General features: G+C 42.3%; 1 protein-coding gene across 2 annotated transcripts in view; it reads right to left on the bottom strand.

Annotated features, from left to right (window-relative positions):
• The window catches only part of LOC124280590 (ras-related and estrogen-regulated growth inhibitor-like), a 75841-nt gene that overhangs the window by 4382 nt on the left and 49100 nt on the right, over positions 1-22359 (bottom strand). Inside the window, exons 2-3 of one of the 2 annotated variants that reach the window (XM_046716563.1) lie at positions 16626-16682; positions 6250-6362 (exon numbers count right to left, since the gene is read on the bottom strand). In XM_046716563.1, coding sequence (XP_046572519.1) covers positions 6250-6362; positions 16626-16682 — 170 coding nt within the window. The remainder of the gene's footprint in view (positions 1-6249; positions 6363-16625; positions 16683-22359) is intronic. The other variant, XM_046716564.1, reaches the window with a different exon arrangement.

The raw sequence follows: 22359 nt of genomic DNA, 5'->3' as shown, positions 1-22359 counted from the left end.
TTTCAAGAAGGTCGATAATTCACTGTTGACCATTAATTTTGACAATCATGACACAGTTGTTAGTGTTTGTTTCTATCCGGGATTTTTTGTTGGTTGAAAATGAAAATCTTACACATGCAAATTTCACGTCATACACCAATCATCTTTCAAGAGCGATTACTGTACAAACAAGTATGGTCATAAGGAAGTGCAAGTGGTGATGCACTCTCAAAACATTCATCATTATCATATCAGCATTGATTGACTACGATATATCTTCCAATTTTTTCAATCACCTACTTTTTTATGAGTATAATTCCAAACCCAGTCTGTATGTATAAACCCACAAATGTACATGTACTTATCAATCTATCAACAGTGTACTATAGTCACACAACAACAGTCTCGGGATTACACCTATATCTATAGACTAATGCTTAGTCTCTGAATATATATAATTTTGATAGTAACAAACTAGCCCATTTAAATTGAAAAGGAGCCCTAGGGAGACCAAAGATTCAGAACCTGAGGAAATCTAGACTTGCTTTATTTCGGGGTTTAGCACTGCAGAGAGGTTAAGGCAGTAAGGAAAATAATGTGGTTCAGGGACTGTGAAACAGACTACTATATCTACTAAACCGTCTAGACCTATGGCTCCAGGTCACGGGGTACAGTGCCCCTAGAACGATATAAGAAGTATAACAATTGAAGAAGGACTTGGTACTGTGTGGTGGTTTTCGCTGATTGACAACAGGCAAACAACAAGGACATGTATGTTAGACAATGGTGGTACTGTGTGGTGGGTTTAGCTGATTGACAACAGGCAAACAACAAGGACATGTATGTTAGACAATGGTGGTGCTGTGTGGTAGGTTTAGCTGATTGACAACAGGCAAACAACAAGGACATGTATGTTAGACAATGGTGGTGACATGTATGTTGTGTGGTGGTTTTAGCTGATTGACAACAGGCAAACAACAAGGACATGTATGTTAGACAATGGTGGTGCTGTGTGGTGGTTTTAGCTGATTGACAACAGGCAAACAACAAGGACATGTATGTTAGACAATGGTGGTGCTGTGTGGTGGTTTTAGCTGATTGACAACAGGCAAACAACAGGGACATGTATGTTAGACAATGGTGGTGCTGTGGCAGCCGTATTCCCAGTAAGACAATGGTGGTGCTGTGGCAGCCGTATTCCCAGTAAGTCATCGTATGGTATCAGCGGTTCAACGTCAGCCAGTGCTTGTAGCTATGGGAAGACATATTAGAAAAGTAGAGTTTGTTGAGAATTCGAGATGAAAAATGAAACCTTTAGAAAACCACACGTTGGCTCCAATGTAAACGGTAAGAGTTTGGACTTTCATCTCAAATCCTTATTTAAGGTCACTTCTGTACAAATGTACTTTGATGGAGGTAGGTGCCAAAGGTGGAGAGGTAAAAACAATGCTATAATTTGCCAAAGCCATTTCTGAAGGGTCGCTTAGTAGCCCATAAGAGTAGCATGCAGTTAGGTACAGAATTACAAAACAAAGCTTCTTGTTAAGATGTTTAATTCACATAAAAAACTGTAAACGCCAACGTAGAGCATTAATAGGTATCAATTGATATCGACATCCAGGACAAAACTGAAAATATGGGTATGGGTGCGCACTCACGCACGCACGCACGCACGCACACACACACACACACACACACACACCACATCCAGCGATTACATTTGAACCCAGGTAATGCCTTGTCATGAATAAATACGAAACCATTATTTACACACATTTTCATATTTTCATTTCATATTTTTTCATATATGCATCCACTGTCCGACTGCATGATTGCGATCAAATATCGTCGTTTTGATCAATCCCTGTAATCGAAGCGAAAACAAATAATTATCTACATGTGATCAATGGGAAAAGCATCCCAAATCTATTAGTATCTGATAGGTTGGTAGACTGAATCTATGTCTACTTATACCGTTTGCAGGCATCACGATTAAACGTTCCATGTATATCTTCCGAAACTGGACCCGTGAAGGTCAGGGTTAGAATATTGGTCTTCAGTAACCCACGATTGTCGTAAGAGGCGACTAACGGGATCGGGTGGTCAGGCTGCTGACTTGGTTGACACATGTCATCGGTTCCCAATTGCGCAGATCGATGCTCATGCTGTTGATGACTGGATTGTCTGGTTCAGACTCGATTATTTACAGACCGCCGCCATATAGCTGGAATATTGCTGAGTGCGGCGTAAAACTAAACTCACTCACTCTTCCGAAACTGCCTGCGATACTAAGGCACACCAGGAAACCGTTAACTTGCTGAATGATACTGATCCAATTCCCCTGGTTGTGTGGGTATTCTTAAAGTCTCGCTATAGGCCTTAATCGCCTGAATTGATAGATGCCATGTCACCTTGCTGGTGTAAAGCGTGGACATTCTAGTGATTTAATGGACAGGTAAATTTTACGGTGAGACTTTTTGTGGATGTTAATAGCAGGATTTAATTTGACCAGTATTTGCCTTTCCGCCAAAGATACGTTTTTCTGTAGACATTTCGCGGCACTACTGTTAACGATTCGCGACTATACAACTCTCACTGTCTATCAGTTGCACAAAAGAAACTAAATTTAGCAAGACGTGTAGTTGCTAAAGCTTGCTCAAGTTCCTGCCGCCTGATGAAGCAAGTCTCCCTCGCTCCACTAAAACTGAATTGGCTGTCATATGTACAGCCCACCCCTAGCTGCCATATGTACTGCCCACACCACAAATGCTCAATTTGTCTCAGTATAGGGTCAGGTACACTGGGTAAGTGAGTCTTTAATGCATGAAGTCGTCTCATTGTGGATGTATTCCAAACATTCTGGTGACACATGTCTTCGATATTTTGCGCCAGAATTTGCTGTGGTAGATGTGATATTATCAATTCATTTTTATCTAATCCCTCTGTGTTGCTTTGGATATATACCATTACCAGTGTACGATCAGACTGCTTGATCTTTTCCATGCTGTGATCTGTGTCCATGAAGACAAATCAATCTTTTGTTCACTGATGGATTTGGCCATATTGTAAGATCTAGCCGGCAGTGAATGCCTGTGTATATGTCTTACTGTTCAATCTACGTCGCACTTGAGAAATCCGTGGGGAACATAACCTTGTTTCAAACTGATTAGCTGTCTGAGCTTTATGACGTGACCTCATAAAATTGAAACTGGAACCAGAATTCTGCGACAGATATACTTATAAACTTGGCTGTCAACTGGCTTGACCTTCAGAAAGCATTCGAATATGGAGAACCGTATAATGTTGGACTTCAGCCACAGGCCGCAAGCCTGCAGAATTTGACTAAAGATGTTCAAGTCAAGGTCAATGACCTTTATCATGTGACCAGTGTGCTTCTCCCTCTATGTTATGTTCGGAACCCAATAGAAAAGTCAGATTAAAGCTTCTTTGGTTAAAAATGAGATCGCGGGAGCCATATTTCTCCATAGCACAAATTAAGTGTCGACTCATATAGCGATTATTCCCTTCAGCAGAGCTGTTACGCCGAGGGTAAGACTCCACGGTGCAGTTCCACGTCAGGAGCAGTCAGGGTGCCGTGCCGTATCTCGGTCGCACGACACCGCATCAACAATATCAAACACACGAAAGCGATTCAATTATGATCCAGTGCTTCAGATCCGTGATAACGTGCTTGTGTGGATCTCAAGATTAAGAGCCTCTTAGCAGCAGAAACTGGGGTGACATAAAACATTGATTGCTTTAAGCTTGCTCTGACAGAATCTGAAGATGATAAAGGACTTGTTTTATTTGTCAAATTGGCTGAAGGTACCCCAGGACCTGATAGTGTACATGTTGTTGCTACAGTGGTTGCTTGTTTGGTTTATTGTTTACGCCGCTCTCAGCAATATTCCAGCTATTCCAGCGGCGGTCTGTAAATAATTGAATATAGGCCAGACAACCCCGTGATCAACAATATGAGCATCGATCTACGCAACTGAGATACGATGACATGTGTCAGTCAAGTCAGCGAGCCTGACCACCTGAACCCGTTAGTCGCCTCTTACGACAAGCATGGGTTGCTGAAGCCCAATTCTAACCTGGATCTTCACGGGTCCAGATCCCACAAGATGTCACCTGACACACCTGAGATCCAGTTAATAATGATGTTAACATAGATAATGTACAGAACAGGATCACACTCCAGTAAAGGATCAGTAGATACAAGCAGGGGATCTCACGCAAGAGCAGCGAACAGCAGGTGTTAAACCATGTCAGTTAGGTCGGAGGCATGCAACATTATCTGACGAAGATGTTACAGGGAGATACGGGGCGCTGGTTGTAGTGTACAGCATGCCATGTCTTGACTCCGTCAGCAGTCTGACCCATCAACTTGCTGTGTGGTATCCCTGCGTTCAGGCTCACAACCTCCACATGGTGTTCATTGCAGATGTTTCGGCCAATTACTTCAATGAAGCATTTCCAACGGTCCCGATAATTGAGGAAACTTTGTTAGTCATCCATCAGCTAGGTTTTACTGTGAAGACAACACGACTACGCCATGTCGTTGCGAGTCACTGATCAGGTGCCAGACAAACCCAGCTGGAAGAGCGAGGACCGAACAACGCCGTGGTGGCATGGTGAGACAATGCGTCTGTTAGGTTACTGCAGATGAAACATATTTAACAGCAGTTAACGCCACTCAATACCCATTTCAGTCAACATGCACGATAATTAAGCTATACCCTTACAATTAAATTACAATAAAACAACTCGCCCATTAGAAGCTTTCTGATACGAAACGTCAAGTTCAAGGCCACAACGAACAGTGTCCTATATTCTCTATGATATAACAAACGTTTGATAACAACCGTAGATGAAGAAAACCAACCAATGGCTGACTCGTATCGTGCTTTTGCTTGCATGATATACCTTATCGTGGACAAATGGACAAATATATTAAATCACAACCCGACTATGGCTTCACTGTCGGCCTGGTACGCGTGTTCAGCGCCATACTTCTACATGTACCAAATCAAGATAACCCAGTTTTGTTGCTGCTTATTACAATAAAGAATATAGGGGCTTCTGTTGCTGACAAGGAGAAACAAAATAACCACGTCTGGAGTCGTGCATGTCATCTTCTGTCGTCTTTACATAAGGGGATTCTTCCAGGTAAGAATCTCTTCAGTAAAGTCTTTTATTTGCTCTGCCAATAAAATTGTCCTTAAACGTTTTAAAATATTCAATGATGGATTCACGGTATATTTGTGGTAGTCTGTTTCACACTGTTATATCAGCACCTAGCCATTTCTTTAATGTGAAACCCCAAGGTGAAGCAAGTCAGATTTTCCCCTGATTCAGAATCTCACATCTCCCTTTAGTTGAAGGAAAGTTATTTGGTTCTATGAAAATAAGAATAGGATCGAAGTATTAGCGTTAGACTTGGAGACACCCCTTGAAGACCCACTTCAGTTTTCTGTTGTAGGTTCAAGTCCCGGAGTAACTTTGGTCATGATCCTGGTCTGTCAGGAATTTCCCATTGGGTAAAGCAGATCGTTTTTATGTAACTTCCTTATAGGAAAGTCGCAAGTCGCTGTTTCACTTACATCCGTTGTGGCAATAATCCCACACCCCTAGGTCTGTACAAAGGGCTGACAAGGTCAGTCGTTTCAAAACAGTGATCAGGATATCAGATGTTTCTGTAAAATTCCGCTATTATATGTAGTGTGTTACCTCCAATCTCTCGTGGAGATCTCGCGGAGATCGTGTTTCTACCCGAAAGAGACCCGTGCCGATCCGAGTTAGAACTGGTCTTCAGAAACCAATGTCAGTCGTAAGAGCTAGGCGACTAACGGGATCGGATGGCCTTGGTCCATGCATATCATCGAGTCCCAAATTTGCAGTATTGCTGGGTACGGCGTTAAACAACGCTCGCATATAAACACATACTGTTGTGCAGTTCTGCATCGAAAGCGAAAGCAGGAGACTATATTCCTTTGTTGCAAAGTTTTGTTTTAAGTGGGCTTGATTGAAGCTCAGTGCGAAACTGTGTTGTTCACCTTGCACATGTTGTTTATTCAACGTGGCCTGGTGTTCACGTGACGTTGTGCTGTTACCGTGACTTTGTGCTGTTCAACGTGCATACAATTGTTGTTCAGCCTGCTCCACAGCGTTGTTTCTATAATCCTGCCCCAGGGTATACATCTCTATAAGTGTCTGTGTTACAGTTAGTGCATGCTATCTGGGGCAACAATAATGTTAGTAACTAACCGTGTTTCGCAGGGGACGCTTATAGGAGTCAGGCCTTACGTGCCACTGCGTGTCCATGATGTTGACTGTCACGTGCTTGCCGTCCACGACACCAGCGCGAGAGAAGATAGCCTCTGAAACACAGACACTTGAAGAAGTAAGAACAAGTGTAAACAAATGCAATTACATTGTGAGAGAAGACAGGATCTTTACAATCAGATCTTAGGTCTGCCTTGAGCTACGTAACACCAGAGTACATACCATCACAGGTCACAGAATAACAACCTTTTACAAACTTTGACAGACAATGACATCAGGAAGGCGACATTTGCCAATCCCGATCAGAAATCAGCTTTCTCAAACTTTACAGACTTACTTCAAAATAGCGACGAATGTTTGACATCATTGTTGATTCCAAATATGAAAACTGAACAGAAGACATGTCCGCTAAATGGCCATGATTGTGTGGTAGTACACCCCACGGACTATAGAAATATTAATGTTTCAAATGTGAATCCCGTGTATCCTGGACCGGTCGTTCTGAACGCCCTGTTTGCGTCTCGCAAAGACATTCCGACTTTCACGATCGCCATCTTGTAAGCGACGCTCTGATTGGTCATTCTGACTTTTGGGTAGAGGCAACGAGATTTACTGAGATTTCATCTTAATAAGACACAAAAGACAACTAAACCTCATTTGGTCAACACCTCATTTGGTATTATTTCACTTTATGAATGTGAAGTTGTCGTCTCGAAATGTGTGTGAATACTCTGGACAAATAAACCCTTTTCTCTGTGTGACCCACCAACATGTAATGCCTAGCATAATCTTTTTCTAGACGTTCACATTCCGTTTTTAGAGGTAGATGTGCAACAATACTGCCTACACAAGAAGTATACCGTCTGTGTTAACAATTATTTGAAATTCGAATCAGACCCGCATTTGGGATTCAAACAGATACATGAAAAATAAAACGGCCTGGCAAACGAAAGTATACACAGGAAAACAGCTTTGACAGAAACATGACAGACGTTATGAGAACCATACTCGGCGGAAAGGAGTCTCCAAAATACTACCAACTTAAGGTTAACACAACTATGTGAGTCGTATTGAATCCTCCACCACCGAATAGCCATGTCTTTTTGTATTTATTTCTTAGCTACCATCAAACATGGGTGTATACTTCCTTTTTCTTGGCAGTTTGTGAAAGAATGAGTATGGTTTTACGCTGATTTCAGGAATATTCCAGCAATATCACATCGGGGGACACTAGAAATGGGCTTCATACACTGTACACATGTGTGGAATTGTACCCGGGCCTACGGCGAATGCTTTAACCTCTAGGCTACCCCATCGCTCCAGTTTTTAAAAGAAACTGCAGTGACTTCATATCATGAGTTAGTGAGTGAGTGAGTTTAGTTTTACGCCGCACTCAGAATATTCCAGCTATATGGCGGCGGTCTGTAAATAATCGAGTCTGGACCAGACAATCCAGTCATCAACAGCATGAGCATCGATCTGCGCAATTGGGAACCGATGACATGTGTCAACCAAGTCAGCCAGCCTGACCACCCGATCCCGTTAGTCGCCTCTTACGACAAGCACAGTCGCCTTTTGTGGCAAGCATGGGTTGCTGAAGACCTATTCTACTCCGGATCTTCACGGGTCTCATATCATGAGCACAGAGTAATCACATAATATACCTTAAGCCCTTTAACACATACAGCATTGACGTTCCTTGCAGTGACAAGATCATATAACACTATAACACATATATAACCCACTACAGCACACATGCTATAAATAATAACCACGTCATACGGAAATCATCATGTATGACCGTTGTTTGAACCGCTGAACCTTCTCTCCACCTGGGAGAAGGTCGAGCAACGAACCGTTAATAGTTTGAGGGATGGGAGGTCACGAGTCACCATGACGTCCATAGCACCATCTACCTGACAGGATGCTACTGTTAGACCCACTGCACAAGTACACGAAGACTACAATGTTTTCTGAGTCGTGGAATGAAACACAATATTGCACAGTACAAGAGAGGACCACTACCCTCAAGTTTTTGTTTCAAATACGCAGAATAAATTGACTTTCAATTTTGCGAATTATCGTCGGATTATTGGTTTTCCGACACCCAACGTGTTGGCTGGAAGTGCTAACTCGGGTTATATCGAGGGGTGTGGAATCACACTGACATTGTCAATATTGAATGGTGGCTGGTGTTTGAGATCAAATTTTTTTTTATGAGTTAACGGATTGGTTGTGGCTGGCTATCTTAGAAGTAGTCCGTTACCGGAGCAGTCTTCTGCGAATTCATTGTCATTGTTTTGGGGATAGTGAGATAGATAGTTCTAATGTCGGGTCTTGATGAAACGACCATATTCACAGCGGGGACATGCTATGTTATTCAGATATATGTCGGTCACGTGTCACGTCTGGATTCGCTCAGTGACCACCAGATGGCGCCGAATATTGGAGGTGGTAATTATGTCTTCTGATGTCACAGCGTGGTGTCTGACACTGAATGAATGGATGAGATGTTTGTCTGGAGCCAGTGTATAGCCGATATGACCGTGGCCTTCGCAAGGATGTTGGCATAATGGATGTTGTTTGTGCAATGTTAAAGCAGATACCATGTAAACAACATGGTCTCATGAAATTCTTCAGAGGCATTTAGAAGTTGGTGTAGTTGGTGGATAATCCACCTGAAGGAGAAGCAAGAAGGGGTACGAACTAGCCCAGAAACGTCGTGTGAAAACAACACAAATATATGGATAACAATTTCTTTATTTGTTTCAACTGATTATCCACCTGAAGAAGGGGCAAGAGCTAGCCAAGAAACGTCGTGTGAAAACAACTTGAAGACAAATATATGGATAACAACTTCTTTATTTGTTCCAACTGATTATCCACCTGAAGAAGGGGCAAGAACTAGCCCAGAAACGTCACGTGAAAACAAGACAAATATATTGATAACAATTTCTTTATTTGTTTCACCTAACTTAGTTGTTATCCATATATTTGTCTTGTATAACATGGTCTCAGGTTTGTGCCACATCCGACGAATCGTCCAGAGTGCCCGTTGGTTCAGGAATGTGTAACAAGCTGACAATTATTTTTAATATAAACGCAGAATTGAAAGGTATGAGTTCAGCCACATCATATACGCAATTCCCTGCTGAACACGGGATGGGTTGTGGGGTAACCTAGTGGTTAAAGCGTAACCAAGCGTAATCACGCCCGGGTTCGATTACTCACATGGTTACAATGTGTGAAGCTAATTTCTTGTCTTCCCTGTCGTGATATTGCTGGAATACTGTTAAAACGGCGTTAAACCATACTCACTCACTCACTCACCTACCCTACTGAACATTTGTATACCAGAACAGAAACTGATGGCTAAAAGAAACTAGTATCATCTCAGCTGTATCACTTGTTTGAACTTCAAAGAACTATGTCACATGGTATATGTTCTATGGATAATATCTTAATTTAACGACATTATATAAAAACACGAACTGTACTGAATCTCTGCCAGCACTCAAAGACAATTCTACATCGTTTATTTTCTAAAACATAATTTGCTTTAAATCGTGCATAGATAAAAAATCACACAATACGCAACAGCGGATGATTTCTTAGACATCTTGGTGGAAAATCAATAAATTTGTCTTTTTCCCAACATTTCAAACATGATAGGGGTCACGTGGTTGCAGATTCTTTTCTTACCCAAGGCTTCATTGAACCAATGTGTTTTTTACACAGAAGGACTTAACCACAGATTCCGTTCTACAAGTCATTTCAGGAATGAGTGCTTTTAACAACAGCTCTTGCAATTTTCTATGACATTAACAAAACAAGAACTCAACATTCTTTATTTTGACTATTTTTTATGGGTATCGACTATAAAACTAGAGTTTGGACAACGGTGGTCACTTATATATGATACCCGGATCCCGGGTATGAATTGATCTTCATTAACCCATGCTTGCCGTAATAGGCGACTAACGGGATCGGGTAGTCAGATTCGCTGACTTGGTTGACACATGTCATTGTATCCCAATTGCGTAGAACGATGCTCATGCTGTTGATCACTAGATTGTCTGGTCCAGACTCGATTATCTACAGACCGCCACCAAATAGCTGGAATATTGCTGAGTGCGGCGCTAAACAAGCAAGCAAGCAACCAAGCTATATATGAGACAATAGCGTTGTAAGGATACGGTGCATTGAACAGTAGCAATGACAATGTCGTTAACGAAGTGTACCCAGTATGGGAAAACCAAATCACAGAACCTATAACCAATACTCCTAGGCCCCGCGACAGTACGTAGATTCATTAAGCCAAAGTTGACGTATAAAATCACCACCCGTTAACCTAACGTTCGACCATATCCGACAACCCAATAGTTGCAGCAACGTAATGGACTACACGTGGTGGATCGGCGGAATTGTTGCCCTGTTATTACCCGAAATTGAGAGATGGATCTTGTTCTTGACAAAAAGATCGTTCACAAATGGTCTTGTTATCGACAAAGGAGCCGTGAGATTATTACATCTAAACAACCCAAATCGTCAGCTTCTGTTACACACTGTCTGCCATGGAGGGACTCGAGCGGATCAATATCAGTTGTACTGTAACATGAGATGCCAGTTTCTCTAACAGGTGATGGGGAGGGGAGGGGCGTGGCTGGAGGCTGATCAGGTGGTCACACGGGATGCTGAGTGGGAGCATCATCAGGAGAGAGTTGCGAGATGACGTGGTTGACCATTAACCATCGGTAACTCTCTCGACGCTCCACTTGACAGGCCTGATCAGTTGTTGACTGTTCTTGGTAAAATAGACCACCCGGTAGAAATAAACTACATCGTAATATTAAAAGACACGTTGTGACATGACTGAAATGGCTTGTTCTAACATATACTATGTTTTGATGCATCACTTTCTAGCAAAGGTCACGTATTGTGATACACCTGGTTCTGACATCGGCCATGTTGTGATACACCGGGTTCTGACATCGGCCATGTTGTGATACACCGGGTTCTGACATTGGCCATGTTGTGATACACCGGGTTCTGACATTGGCCATGTTGTGATACACCTGGTTCTAACTTTGGTCATGTTGTGATACACCAGGTTCTAACTTTGGTCATGTTGTGATACACCAGGCTCTAACATTGGCCATGTTGTGATACACCAGGCTCTAACCTTGGCCATGTTGTGATAACCAGAGTCTGACATTTGCCATGTTGTGATACACCAAGTTCTAACATTGGCTGGGCACAATGTGTGAAGCCCATTTCCGCTGTCTCCCGCCGTGATATTGCTGGAATATTGCTAAAAGCGGCGTAAAACTAAACTCAGTCAGCCAGTCAGTCTAACATTGGCCATGTTGTGATACACCAGAGTCTGCCAATGACCATGTTGTGATACATTAGGCTCTGCCAATGATCATGTTGTGATACACCAGGCTCTGCCACTGACCATGTTGTGATACACCAGGCTCTGCCAATGACCATGTTGTGATACACCAGGCTCTGCCAATGACCATGTTGTGATACACCAGGCTCTGCCAATGACCATGTTGTGATACACCAGGCTCTGCCATTGACCATGTTGTGATACACCAGGCTCTGCCACTGACCATGTTGTGATACACCAGGCTCTGTCAATGACCATGCTGTGATACACCAGGCTCTGCCAATGACCATGTTGTGATACACCAGGCTCTGCCAATGACCATGTTGTGATACACCAGGCTCTGCCATTGACCATGTTGTGATACACCAGGCTCTGCCACTGACCATGTTGTTATACACCAGGCTCTGCCATTGACCATGTTGTCATACACCAGGCTCTGCCATTGACCATGCTGTGATACACCAGGCTCTGCCACTGACCATGCTGTGATACACCAGGCTCTGCCACTGACCATGTTGTGATACACCAGGCTCTGCCAATGACCATGCTGTGATACACTAGGCTCTGCCAATGACCATGTTGTGATACACCAGAGTCTGCCAATGACCATGTTGTGATACACCAGGCTCTGCCACTGACCATGTTGTGATACACCAGGCTCTGCCACTGACCATGTTGTGATACACCAGGCTCTGCCAATGACCATGTTGTGATACACCAGGCTCTGCCACTGACCATGCTGTGATACACCAGGCTCTGCCACTGACCATGTTGTGATACACCAGGCTCTGCCACTGGCCATGTTGTGATACACCAGGCTCTGCCACTGACCATGTTGTGATACACCAGGCTCTGCCAATGACCATGTTGTGATACACCAGGTTCTGCCAATGACCATGCTGTGATACACCAGGCTCTGCCACTGACCATGTTGTGATACACCAGAGTCTGCCACTGACCATGTTGTGATACACCAGGCTCTGCCACTGGCCATGTTGTGATACACCAGGCTCTGCCACTGGCCATGTTGTGATACACCAGGCTCTGCCAATGACCATGTTGTGATACATTAGGCTCTGCCAATGACCATGTTGTGATACACCAGGCTCTGCCAATGACCATGTTGTGATACACCAGGCTCTGCCATTGACCATGTTGTGATACACCAGGCTCTGCCAATGACCATGTTGTGATACACCAGGCTCTGCCAATGACCATGTTGTGATACACCAGGCTCTGCCACTGACCATGCTGTGATACACCAGGCTACACCAGGCTCTGCCACTGACCATGTTGTGATACACCAGGCTCTGCCACTGGCCATGTTGTGATACACCAGGCTCTGCCAATGACCATGTTGTGATACATTAGGCTCTGCCAATGACCATGTTGTGATACACCAGGCTCTGTCCATGACCATGTTGTGATACACCAGGCTCTGCCACTGACCATGTTGTGATACACCAGGCTCTGCCACTGACCATGTTGTGATACATTAGGTTCTAACACTAGCCCTTTGCAATTTTGATAATTGCTGTAAGTAATATACCTGATCGTCGGCATGGTTTGTTTTCTCTTCATAACTTTCAGCACACGTGCAGCTATCTTCATTAATCATACACCACGATATATCGTGAATCTATTTCAAGTAACGAGGACTATCGTCGAATGTCTCCTCTGTCGAAAACTGAAACTATCTGTTCCGCCCCGACTATAATCAGATATTCGACTGAACTAACAGTGATAACTGACTACTGTCTGAACACTGGTTTAAATAGTAACATATGATCAAAGTAAATTATATGGCTCCCGAATGAGGAAGATTCTGAACGCCTAGAGGTGTGTATGTTTAAATGTGTTATGCGTTAACTAAACGTTATAATTGTAGACGGAGGTAACACACGTGCTGTTACTCTGGGAAGTTCTGATGTTAATCTACGCAAGGCGATCCACAGTAAACATGTCATATTGTGTTTATTCAGCTCTGACTTCGGGGCTTAGATGAATGATAGGTTGAGGTGCGATGTTTATTAGCACTGCGTGTTATTTTGCAGACAACATGAAATAAATTTCAGACTTCTACACTGGTTTGCTTCAAGCAGAATATATGAGGTTCAGATGGTATGAATCGTGGTTTAAAAGTGAGGAATACATTTAAAAAAGCTGAGCATTTATAATCAGGATGCGTTAGGTAAAGCTTGGGTTAGGATTGGGTGTTGGTACGATGCAGATGCAGACGTCATTGTGGTTTGGAGACTTGAGTGAGGGTGAAGACGTGAGTGTGGGTAAAGTGTGAGTGACGTGTGGGGGTGATTGAGTTTAGTTTTGCGCCGCACTCAGCAATATTCCAGCTATATGGCGGCTGTCTCTAAATAATAGCGTCAAGACCAGACAATCCAATGATCAACAGCATGAGCATCGATCTACGCAATTGGGATACGATGTGTCAACCAAGTTAGCGAGCCTGACCGTCCGATCCCGTTAGTCGCATGGGTTACTGAAGATCAACTCTTACCCGGATCTTCATGGGTAAAATGTGGAGTGAGTTTATATGTAGGAGTGAGTGAGTCAGTCAGTCAGTGAGTATGGTTTAACGCCGCTTTTAGCAATATTCCAGTAATATCGCGACGGGTGACACCAGAAATGGGCTTCACATCTTGTACCAATGTGGGGAATCAAACCCGGGTCTTCGGCGTGATGAGCGAACGCTTCAACCACTAAGCTACCCCACCGCCCCTATTGCGCATGAAATCAGAGACCACAAGACGGTATAAGGTTTCTGATTAAATCGTACTGAAGACGTTGGCTATAAATTTATAACATTTCGTAACATTTCACATTTTCTCTTAAATATTGCGCCAAACATTGCTGCGCAGCTGTTAAAGAGAAAGGCATTGTTTACGTAACCACCATTTTGCCGTCTTGGCACAAGAATTATCATTGCGTCAGGAAATCGTAAACACCGGCGCTTTCCAGCAATGATAGCTCTGTTGTCATAGTGTTTTATGTACATCAGCGAACCTTTTACTTTTAAAGCAATTTCACGCAGTGCAATCAATAGCGATTCGTAGTCTTGGTGTTGGAAAACATCAACAGTTGAAGAAATGCGGCTTCAAATCACCTGGCTTAGTTCTTGTACGTCCCTCGATATGTCAGCAAAACAGATTACCACGCGACCTTCCGTTAGGTCTGTTTACATTATATCAGAGACAATCTGATACGAAAATAAGACTGAGCAGCGTATTCCTGGGATTAAAGTAGCCTTTAATGGTTTTCTGATGTCATCTCACTGCACATAGTGGCAAGTTTGATGGATGGAAAAGGTATTGAGGTTCATAATGACTTTTGACAATTTAGACGCGAATAGTCTCAAATTGCAATAAGTAATTTCGTCATATGACAAACAACGGGATGCACATTCCTCTTGCGGAAAGGAGCGAGTGAGTGAGTTTAGTTTTACGCCGCACTCAGCAATATTCCAGCTATATGGCGGCGGTCTGTAAATAATCGAGTCTGGACCAGACAATCCAGGGATAAACAGCATGAGCATCGATCTGGGCAATTGGGAACCGATGACGTGTGCCAACCAAGCCAGTGAGCCTGACCACCCGATCCCGTTAGTCGCCTCTTACGACAAGCATGGGTTACTGAAGGTTCATTCTAACCCGGACCTTCACGGGTCTTGCGGAAAGGAGCACGTGGCCATGATAAAGGCGGATGGATTGGTGAGGATGTGTGTGAGGGAACCTGAGATGCTTCCAGGACGTGTCCCTATGAAGAATCACTTGATCAAAAGACGAGACATTGATTTAAAAGCGTTAGATTTTCATTTCATTTTTTCAATTTCGCACCCACTGAATTGATAGAATACAGGCTGATATGTTATAGTACAGTTCTATGTATACTCTACCAAATTAAAAGCTTGACACTTGTTACATTGGATCCTGCAATGGAAGTTAGTGGGTACCTTATTGTGGAGATAGTATGTATCATAGTGCTATCATCCGGGGCGGTGGGGTAGCCTAATGGTTAAAGCGTTGGCTCGTCACGCCGAAGACCCGGGTTCGAATCCCCACATGGGCACAATGTGTGAAGCCCAATTCTGGTGTCCCCCGCCGTGATGTTGCTGGAATATTGCTAAAAGCGGCGTAAAACCAAACTCAGTCAGTCAGTCAGTCAGTGTTATCATCCAAGTAACAATGAAAACGATTAAAAGTGGATACAATAATTATTGGAAAAATAATTGAGAACGTTCCGAGATCCCCAACTTCACACAGATAAAACTGTTGAAAGAGGAGAAGTCAGTGATGAGTGTGACCTCCTATGGCGGCTATGACGGCAACACAACGTGTCCTCATGGACAGGAGAACCTGTCGGGACTGCTGGAGAGAGCCTCCCCAAGTTCTTGCCAGGTCTGTGATGATTCACAAGCTGTCAAACTCGGAGTCCCAGCTCGTCATGTGTTCGAACGGGTTCAGGTCTGGGGAAGGGAGGCCAGTCCATGACATGAACACTGGCGTTACGTTAGATGATGGGCATCAAAACTGCAGTAAGGGACGTAGCGTTGCCATGTTGAAATGTCGGTATAGGACCATGTAGATAAATGAATGTGTCCCCAAGCTAGTAGGCTGCCCCCTCCATACACTGTTTCCTGTCATGATTCCCCTGACATACACGGCGTCATGTCATGTCATGATTCCCCTGACATGCACGGCGTCATAGCATGATTCCCCTGTACACAGCGTCACGTCAAGATTCCCCTGACATGCACGGCGTCATGTTATGATTTCTTCTGATGACCATGTCATCATATCCCATGCATAAGCTGTCATAATTTCACTGATATGCATTCTGTAGTGTCTTACAATGTCAATTTGCATCAACATAACTTTCATATTGTTGCATTGAGTCATGTTTTACGAACCTGACTGCATTGTGACGTCACTTCTTTACACAAACTTACCCATTTCCGGATCGTAATCTCCAATGAATCTCTTCGTCAGATACCGAACTATTAGAGCTGTAAGATAAAACAGGTTAGTGTAAGTCTGGGACGTAACAACGATATTCAAGGTTCCCGATAATAATATATCTGTCTGAATGTGTAATTAAGCGACATTGCCATTAAAATAATCATCAACGGAAACCAAACATACCGCAAGCATTTTACCGGTTGTTTATGCAATGTTTTTTCGAGTCGTTCACCTCAACACTCAACACAAATTGACGCAAACTACATATACATAAAAAGAAGGAATAATATATATACAGGCTGATCAACACTAATTATTCTGGTCCGGGAAACGCCAATTAGCATCCTACTCAGCAACGCCGAGCTCTGTAAGCTCTCTAAGTCACCAGATTCTATACAGCAGTTACCGTAGGGCTTCATAGGCAGCGACTTCCTCCATCGAAAGTTTACTTTGCCCTGACAAGAAATTGACATGAGTGTTCACACTTTTCGTGCCCTTAAATGTGGCAAATCGCCAGGTCCTGGTCTAGGTGGTAAAATATGGCAGTAACGTTTTAAATCAATCTGTGTTGCGTCGTTTTAACAATCATTTCTGTTTCGGTACTTTTCACGTGTCTGTGATCTAATTAGCAATCGAGGTATCACTTATGAATGTCTGCGGCTCGGCTTATAAATAGCATAGGAATAGTTTCTAACATGATATTAATTCTAAAATGTTACCTTCGATTGACATATCAAAGAAAACTATTTTGGATTCTTTCATTTGTTTCAGTTGTGTCAGACAAGGCTGTATTTTAAGTCGTCTCTTGTTTTCACTATTTATTAGTGAGTGGGAAATGATATCCAACATTTTGCAATCTTTGTTTATGAGGATTTAATCGAATCATTTTAAGTGTGTGTGTTTTTAGATTCGATTGTCCAAATGGTGGGAATGTAGAGCTCTTGAACATTTTTTGTAACAAATGTTTGAAAGTGACAAAAGGAAAAACAAAATACTAAAAGTATTTTTGAACTTGTGTTAAGGTTTGTAAACAAATTGTGATGGTGGAAGGCTTTTCAGACTTGACTAATGTGTAAAGCTATCAAAACGTTGGTTCCTGTAAACTACTTATGTATAAATAGTTTTGAAAAGGAATATTGAAAACTGTTTGACCCACCAATTAAACCAATTATATTTGTGGTGTTCATAAATGATTGTTTTTCGATTTCAAGTTATTGTTTTGGGTTGTTTTGGGAGTTGGTTCGAAGGATACCAACGTTGCCGTGTCAATTGAATGGAGTCGTTTTGGAGTTCGTCTTGATACCTTAACTGAACATGGTTATTCAATGCACTAACGACAGGTATTCAAGGCACCTTTACCATCTGCTAGTAAACTATACCAAGACAAAAAGTAACTGTTCTTCCTTAATGTGTGCTCAACTGTTTTTGGTCTGAAAGTAAATAATTCATTTTAGATATATATTCATGGGGTCATCTCTTCCACCTAACTTCATTATTCACAATTTACACGTGCATGTTCATGTACTGCTCACAGTTTGGATGTTTGTGGGAGTATTGGGAGTATGATATGTGTTCACGAATGTGAACAACCACAATCATTGTTTAGCTGTCAGGTGTTACTTTGTCTAACAGTAAATAACACACATGCAGTGTCCTGGCTTGCTGAAGTCAACATGTGCTCGTGGTTGATATGCTTCTTATAGGAAATCAAGTTTCCAGACTTCCTCATGCTATTAGAAACACAATGTAATACATTACAAACAACAGTGTACAATTCATGGCTTACCGCGGGGATCCCGCCCATGTCATGTCAAGACGACAACCATATTCGGTTGTTGCATATACGGAATCGATACCCAAATACCACCTTAACAGCTCTGTCAATTCCTGACTATGAACAAATCAACGAGACAAGAACTGTACTCATCCAGCCCCGACGTTAACGATAAGCACAATTTTTCCTTTACGATCTTTTTCAGGCAAGCCCAGCTTGGTTTAGAGGTTCAAAGGACATGAATGCGACAGCGAGATTATGTCATTATGCTCTTGTATGTAACTGAAAATCGAAAAAAAGCTGTTGCTTAATTGCTCTATACCCGTTTAACCTTCACTCATTTCTGCAAAAGTTTGTGAAAGATAAGGTGTGGTTGGGTAATTGTGTATACTGTAGTGCCCCTGGGGCTTCATCGCTTTCTTGTAGATTGTCTGATATAGTATATATAATATATATTTTATTACACAAAACATTTCTCATTTCAAACATGATTTTACTTATGTTGTTTAATCTACAGCAACCCGTGAAGATCCGGGGTAGAATAGGTCTTCAGCAACCCATGTGCTTGCCATCAAAGGCGACTGTGCTTGTCGTAAGAGGCGACTAACGGGATCGGGTGGTCAGTTTCGCTGACTTGGTTGACACATGTCATCGGTTCCCAATTGCGCAGATCGATGCTCATGCTGTTGATGACTGGATTGTCTGGTCCAGACTCGATTATTTACAGACCGCCGCCATATAGCTGGGATATTGCCGAGTGCGGCGTAAAACTAAACTCACTCACTCACTAATCTACAGCAAGCTTGAAAAACCTGTCGTTATGTAATCAGATCTGGTTTTGATGAAATTACATGCTGGCATTACATAGTTGCAGTTCGGTGCGCATCACTCCTTCCCTTCTAAAGACGTTTTTTGTTAAAGCCAATGTGTTTTACTGAACTAATACCACTGTCGGTAAGCAATCAATATTGTTCCATTTTGTCAACAAAAGTCACCTGTACAATTGTGTACAACAGTGAAAGTCACTGGTGCTATGTTCTTGGTCGTCAGCGCCACAACTGAAGGTTCCGATATGTTAGCGTGAAATATGACCTTAAACGCTGACAGTGTAGATGGCCAAATCACTCCAGTCTGCAGTAAACAAATATGTCTGACATATTCCCATAACAGTCTAGTAATAAGAAACTGTTGGTTAATATTAATTTCTCAAGTGCCTCTATTGGGCAACAACATAAAATTATAAAAATTGAACGGCTGTACCAAAGACATTCTGGTTTAAACATTAATTGATCACTAAAGTCAACGTGATTTCAGCAATTATAACTTGTGACCAGACGTCACTTCAGCTTAGCGCCAATAATGACCTATTTATTACCGAAACAATTGTGTCTAAATTATGTTGTTAATGTTGCGTGTGAAATCGTTTTGTGGAATTATATCGTAATTTGGGACCAATGGGGATAATAAGTTGGTTGGTTGGTTGTTGCTTAACATCACACTCAGCAATATTCCAGCCATATGGCCGCGGTCTGTAAATAATCGAGTCTGGACAAACAATCCAGTGATCAACAGCACGAGCATCGATCTACGCAATTGGGATACGGTGACACGTGTCAACCAAGTCAGCGAGCCTGACCACCCGATCCCGTTAGTCGGCCCCTACGACAAGTATGGGTTGCTGAAGATCAGTTCTAACCCGGATCTTCACGAGTGGAGAATAAGTACCAGTGTATTAACTGTGTGTCATTGTAGAAGTCTGACGATGTTTGTTCGTGTCTTGACCGAAGTCGGTACTTTCTACGTTGTTTTCGTTGTGAGCTGCACTCTCATTCAAGAAGAAGAATTAAGTTACATCCAGATAAATTTGAGAATGCCGCGATGTTTTTTAATGATTGAAAAGCAGTACGTCAAGACGTAGGTCTTTAAGATTCAGATTACAAAACATATGTTCCCTATGGATCATGATGTATTTGTTCACATTTTTTAACAAAAATTCAATGTTTCACGTCTGATCATCTTGAGGGAAGTGAATGTTTTGATTTGCCTTTAATTGTAAAAACTGTATTATTTATATGATAAATTCTTTTAGCACTATGGTGTTTACTATTTGGCATCTTTCTAACAAATATAAAAAACCAAAACTGTGCCTTCACTTCCTTCTGCGTTTTCTCTCCAAAGTGTTCTTTTACAACTAACATCTTACTTCGTTTTCTTTCCAGTCTCGAGTAGCAGCAATATTGCTGATGCGGATTAAAGCAACATTTACTTACACTATTTTCGTTTTGGTTACGTTTATTTGGCGTCCTGCAGGCGACAAGCATCGCCTATCGTGCATTATGGGCATCTTCCTCACTGGCCAGTGATGCTGAAACCTACTTGTTCCAATGAGAGCACACCAGGATTAACTTGTTCGACTCGGTATGACCAACTTAACAGTAATAATTCCTTTGCAAATGCTTTTGAATTTTCTTTCCGTAATCAAACGGTCTCATATCTCTATCTTTCTCTTTATCTCATGGTGCCAACTTTATATCCTATCTGTGTATTTTGTGTGTAACTACCCGTGAAATATCAGCAGAAAAAGACATGCCGTTGGAATCGTGTTGTGGTAAAAAGTACATTGGCACCTTTGTGTTTCATCTTTTGGGATTAGGACGTTGATAATTCATTAATCATGACACGCGTTCTCCTTTGAATTTGAAGCAATGTTTTCTGCCAATCAATACACTTTTAAACGTGCATCAGCTTTGTATTTATCACTTATGACGAAAATTCTATCATCATGATGAACCGTTTCCATCAAAGAGACAGAGTATATAGTTATATATAAGGCATGCATGTTTTGAGTTATCACCCATGTTTTGAATTATCACCCAGATTTAAACGTTAGTGGGGACATTAAACGTATCAACTTACCGTGACAGAACCTCGATGGAGGAAATATACCCGGTTATATTTGTCTGACACAAATACCCGGTCATGTTTGTCTGACACAAATACCCAGTCATGTTTGTCTGACACAAATACCGGTTATATTTGTCTGACACAAATACTCGGTCATGTTTGTCTGACACAAATACCCGGTCATGTTTGTCTGACACAAATTCCCTGTTATGATTGTCTGACACAAATTCCCGGTTATGTTTGTCTGACTTTGATCTTCGGGCATGGCTGTGTAAACATGCACATTAGACATATTGTGTAAACATGCACATTAGACATATTGTATACATTACTTTACCTAACCTGTCTGGAGATTGAGATATATCGTTTTTATATTGAACTTGGCTCCGAGTCCCAGTGTGATTAACCAGAAATAATTTCACAAAGAATTAAAATAAACACGTTTACGATACTGCGAGAAATGTCAAGGGTAACATAGCGTTTGGGCCATTACGTTGATGCTATCATTTGAATAGCTGCCACACGGTAGGCAAAGCTACAGATGTGCTCTTATACCACTATTGCCTTGTAGAGTAGAAGAATCGAGATAACAAACGACCATCGGCATGTTTACTGCATGAGAAGTGTTTACTGTGAGTGTTTACTGTTAAGTGTTTACTGTAGGGAAGGAAGGTCGTTATGTATTAAAGGCCTGCGGTGGATGGTGCTGACTCTGCTGTGTGGAGTGGAGGAGACTGACGGTTTGTCGAGCCTGCTGTGATCCTCATGACAACGTGTGGCGGCACCACTGATGGCGTAGCAAGGAACCGTTATCGAGCCTGACACTTCAATGGCGCGTCTCGGTCTGGAGTGATAATAACAGCATTATTATTCCGGATATGAATTACATTTCCCCTGTTTCTGTTAGCGTAATTATCTTTATTTGTACTGAATGTTTAGGTGAACTTCCTGCAGAATCACCACGTTTGAGTCCACGGAGTAGCCAGCTACAACACCCAACACGTTCATATCCGCCAGATGTTTCTCGACAAGGGAATGACAACCAG

The sequence above is a fragment of the Haliotis rubra genome, unplaced genomic scaffold (genome assembly GCF_003918875.1).
Source record: "Haliotis rubra isolate DU_JTF1 unplaced genomic scaffold, ASM391887v1 Scf27, whole genome shotgun sequence".
NCBI lineage: Eukaryota > Metazoa > Mollusca > Gastropoda > Lepetellida > Haliotidae > Haliotis > Haliotis rubra.
The sequence above is the reverse complement of the archived record's forward strand: the minus strand, read 5'-3'. Positions and strand labels throughout refer to the sequence as shown.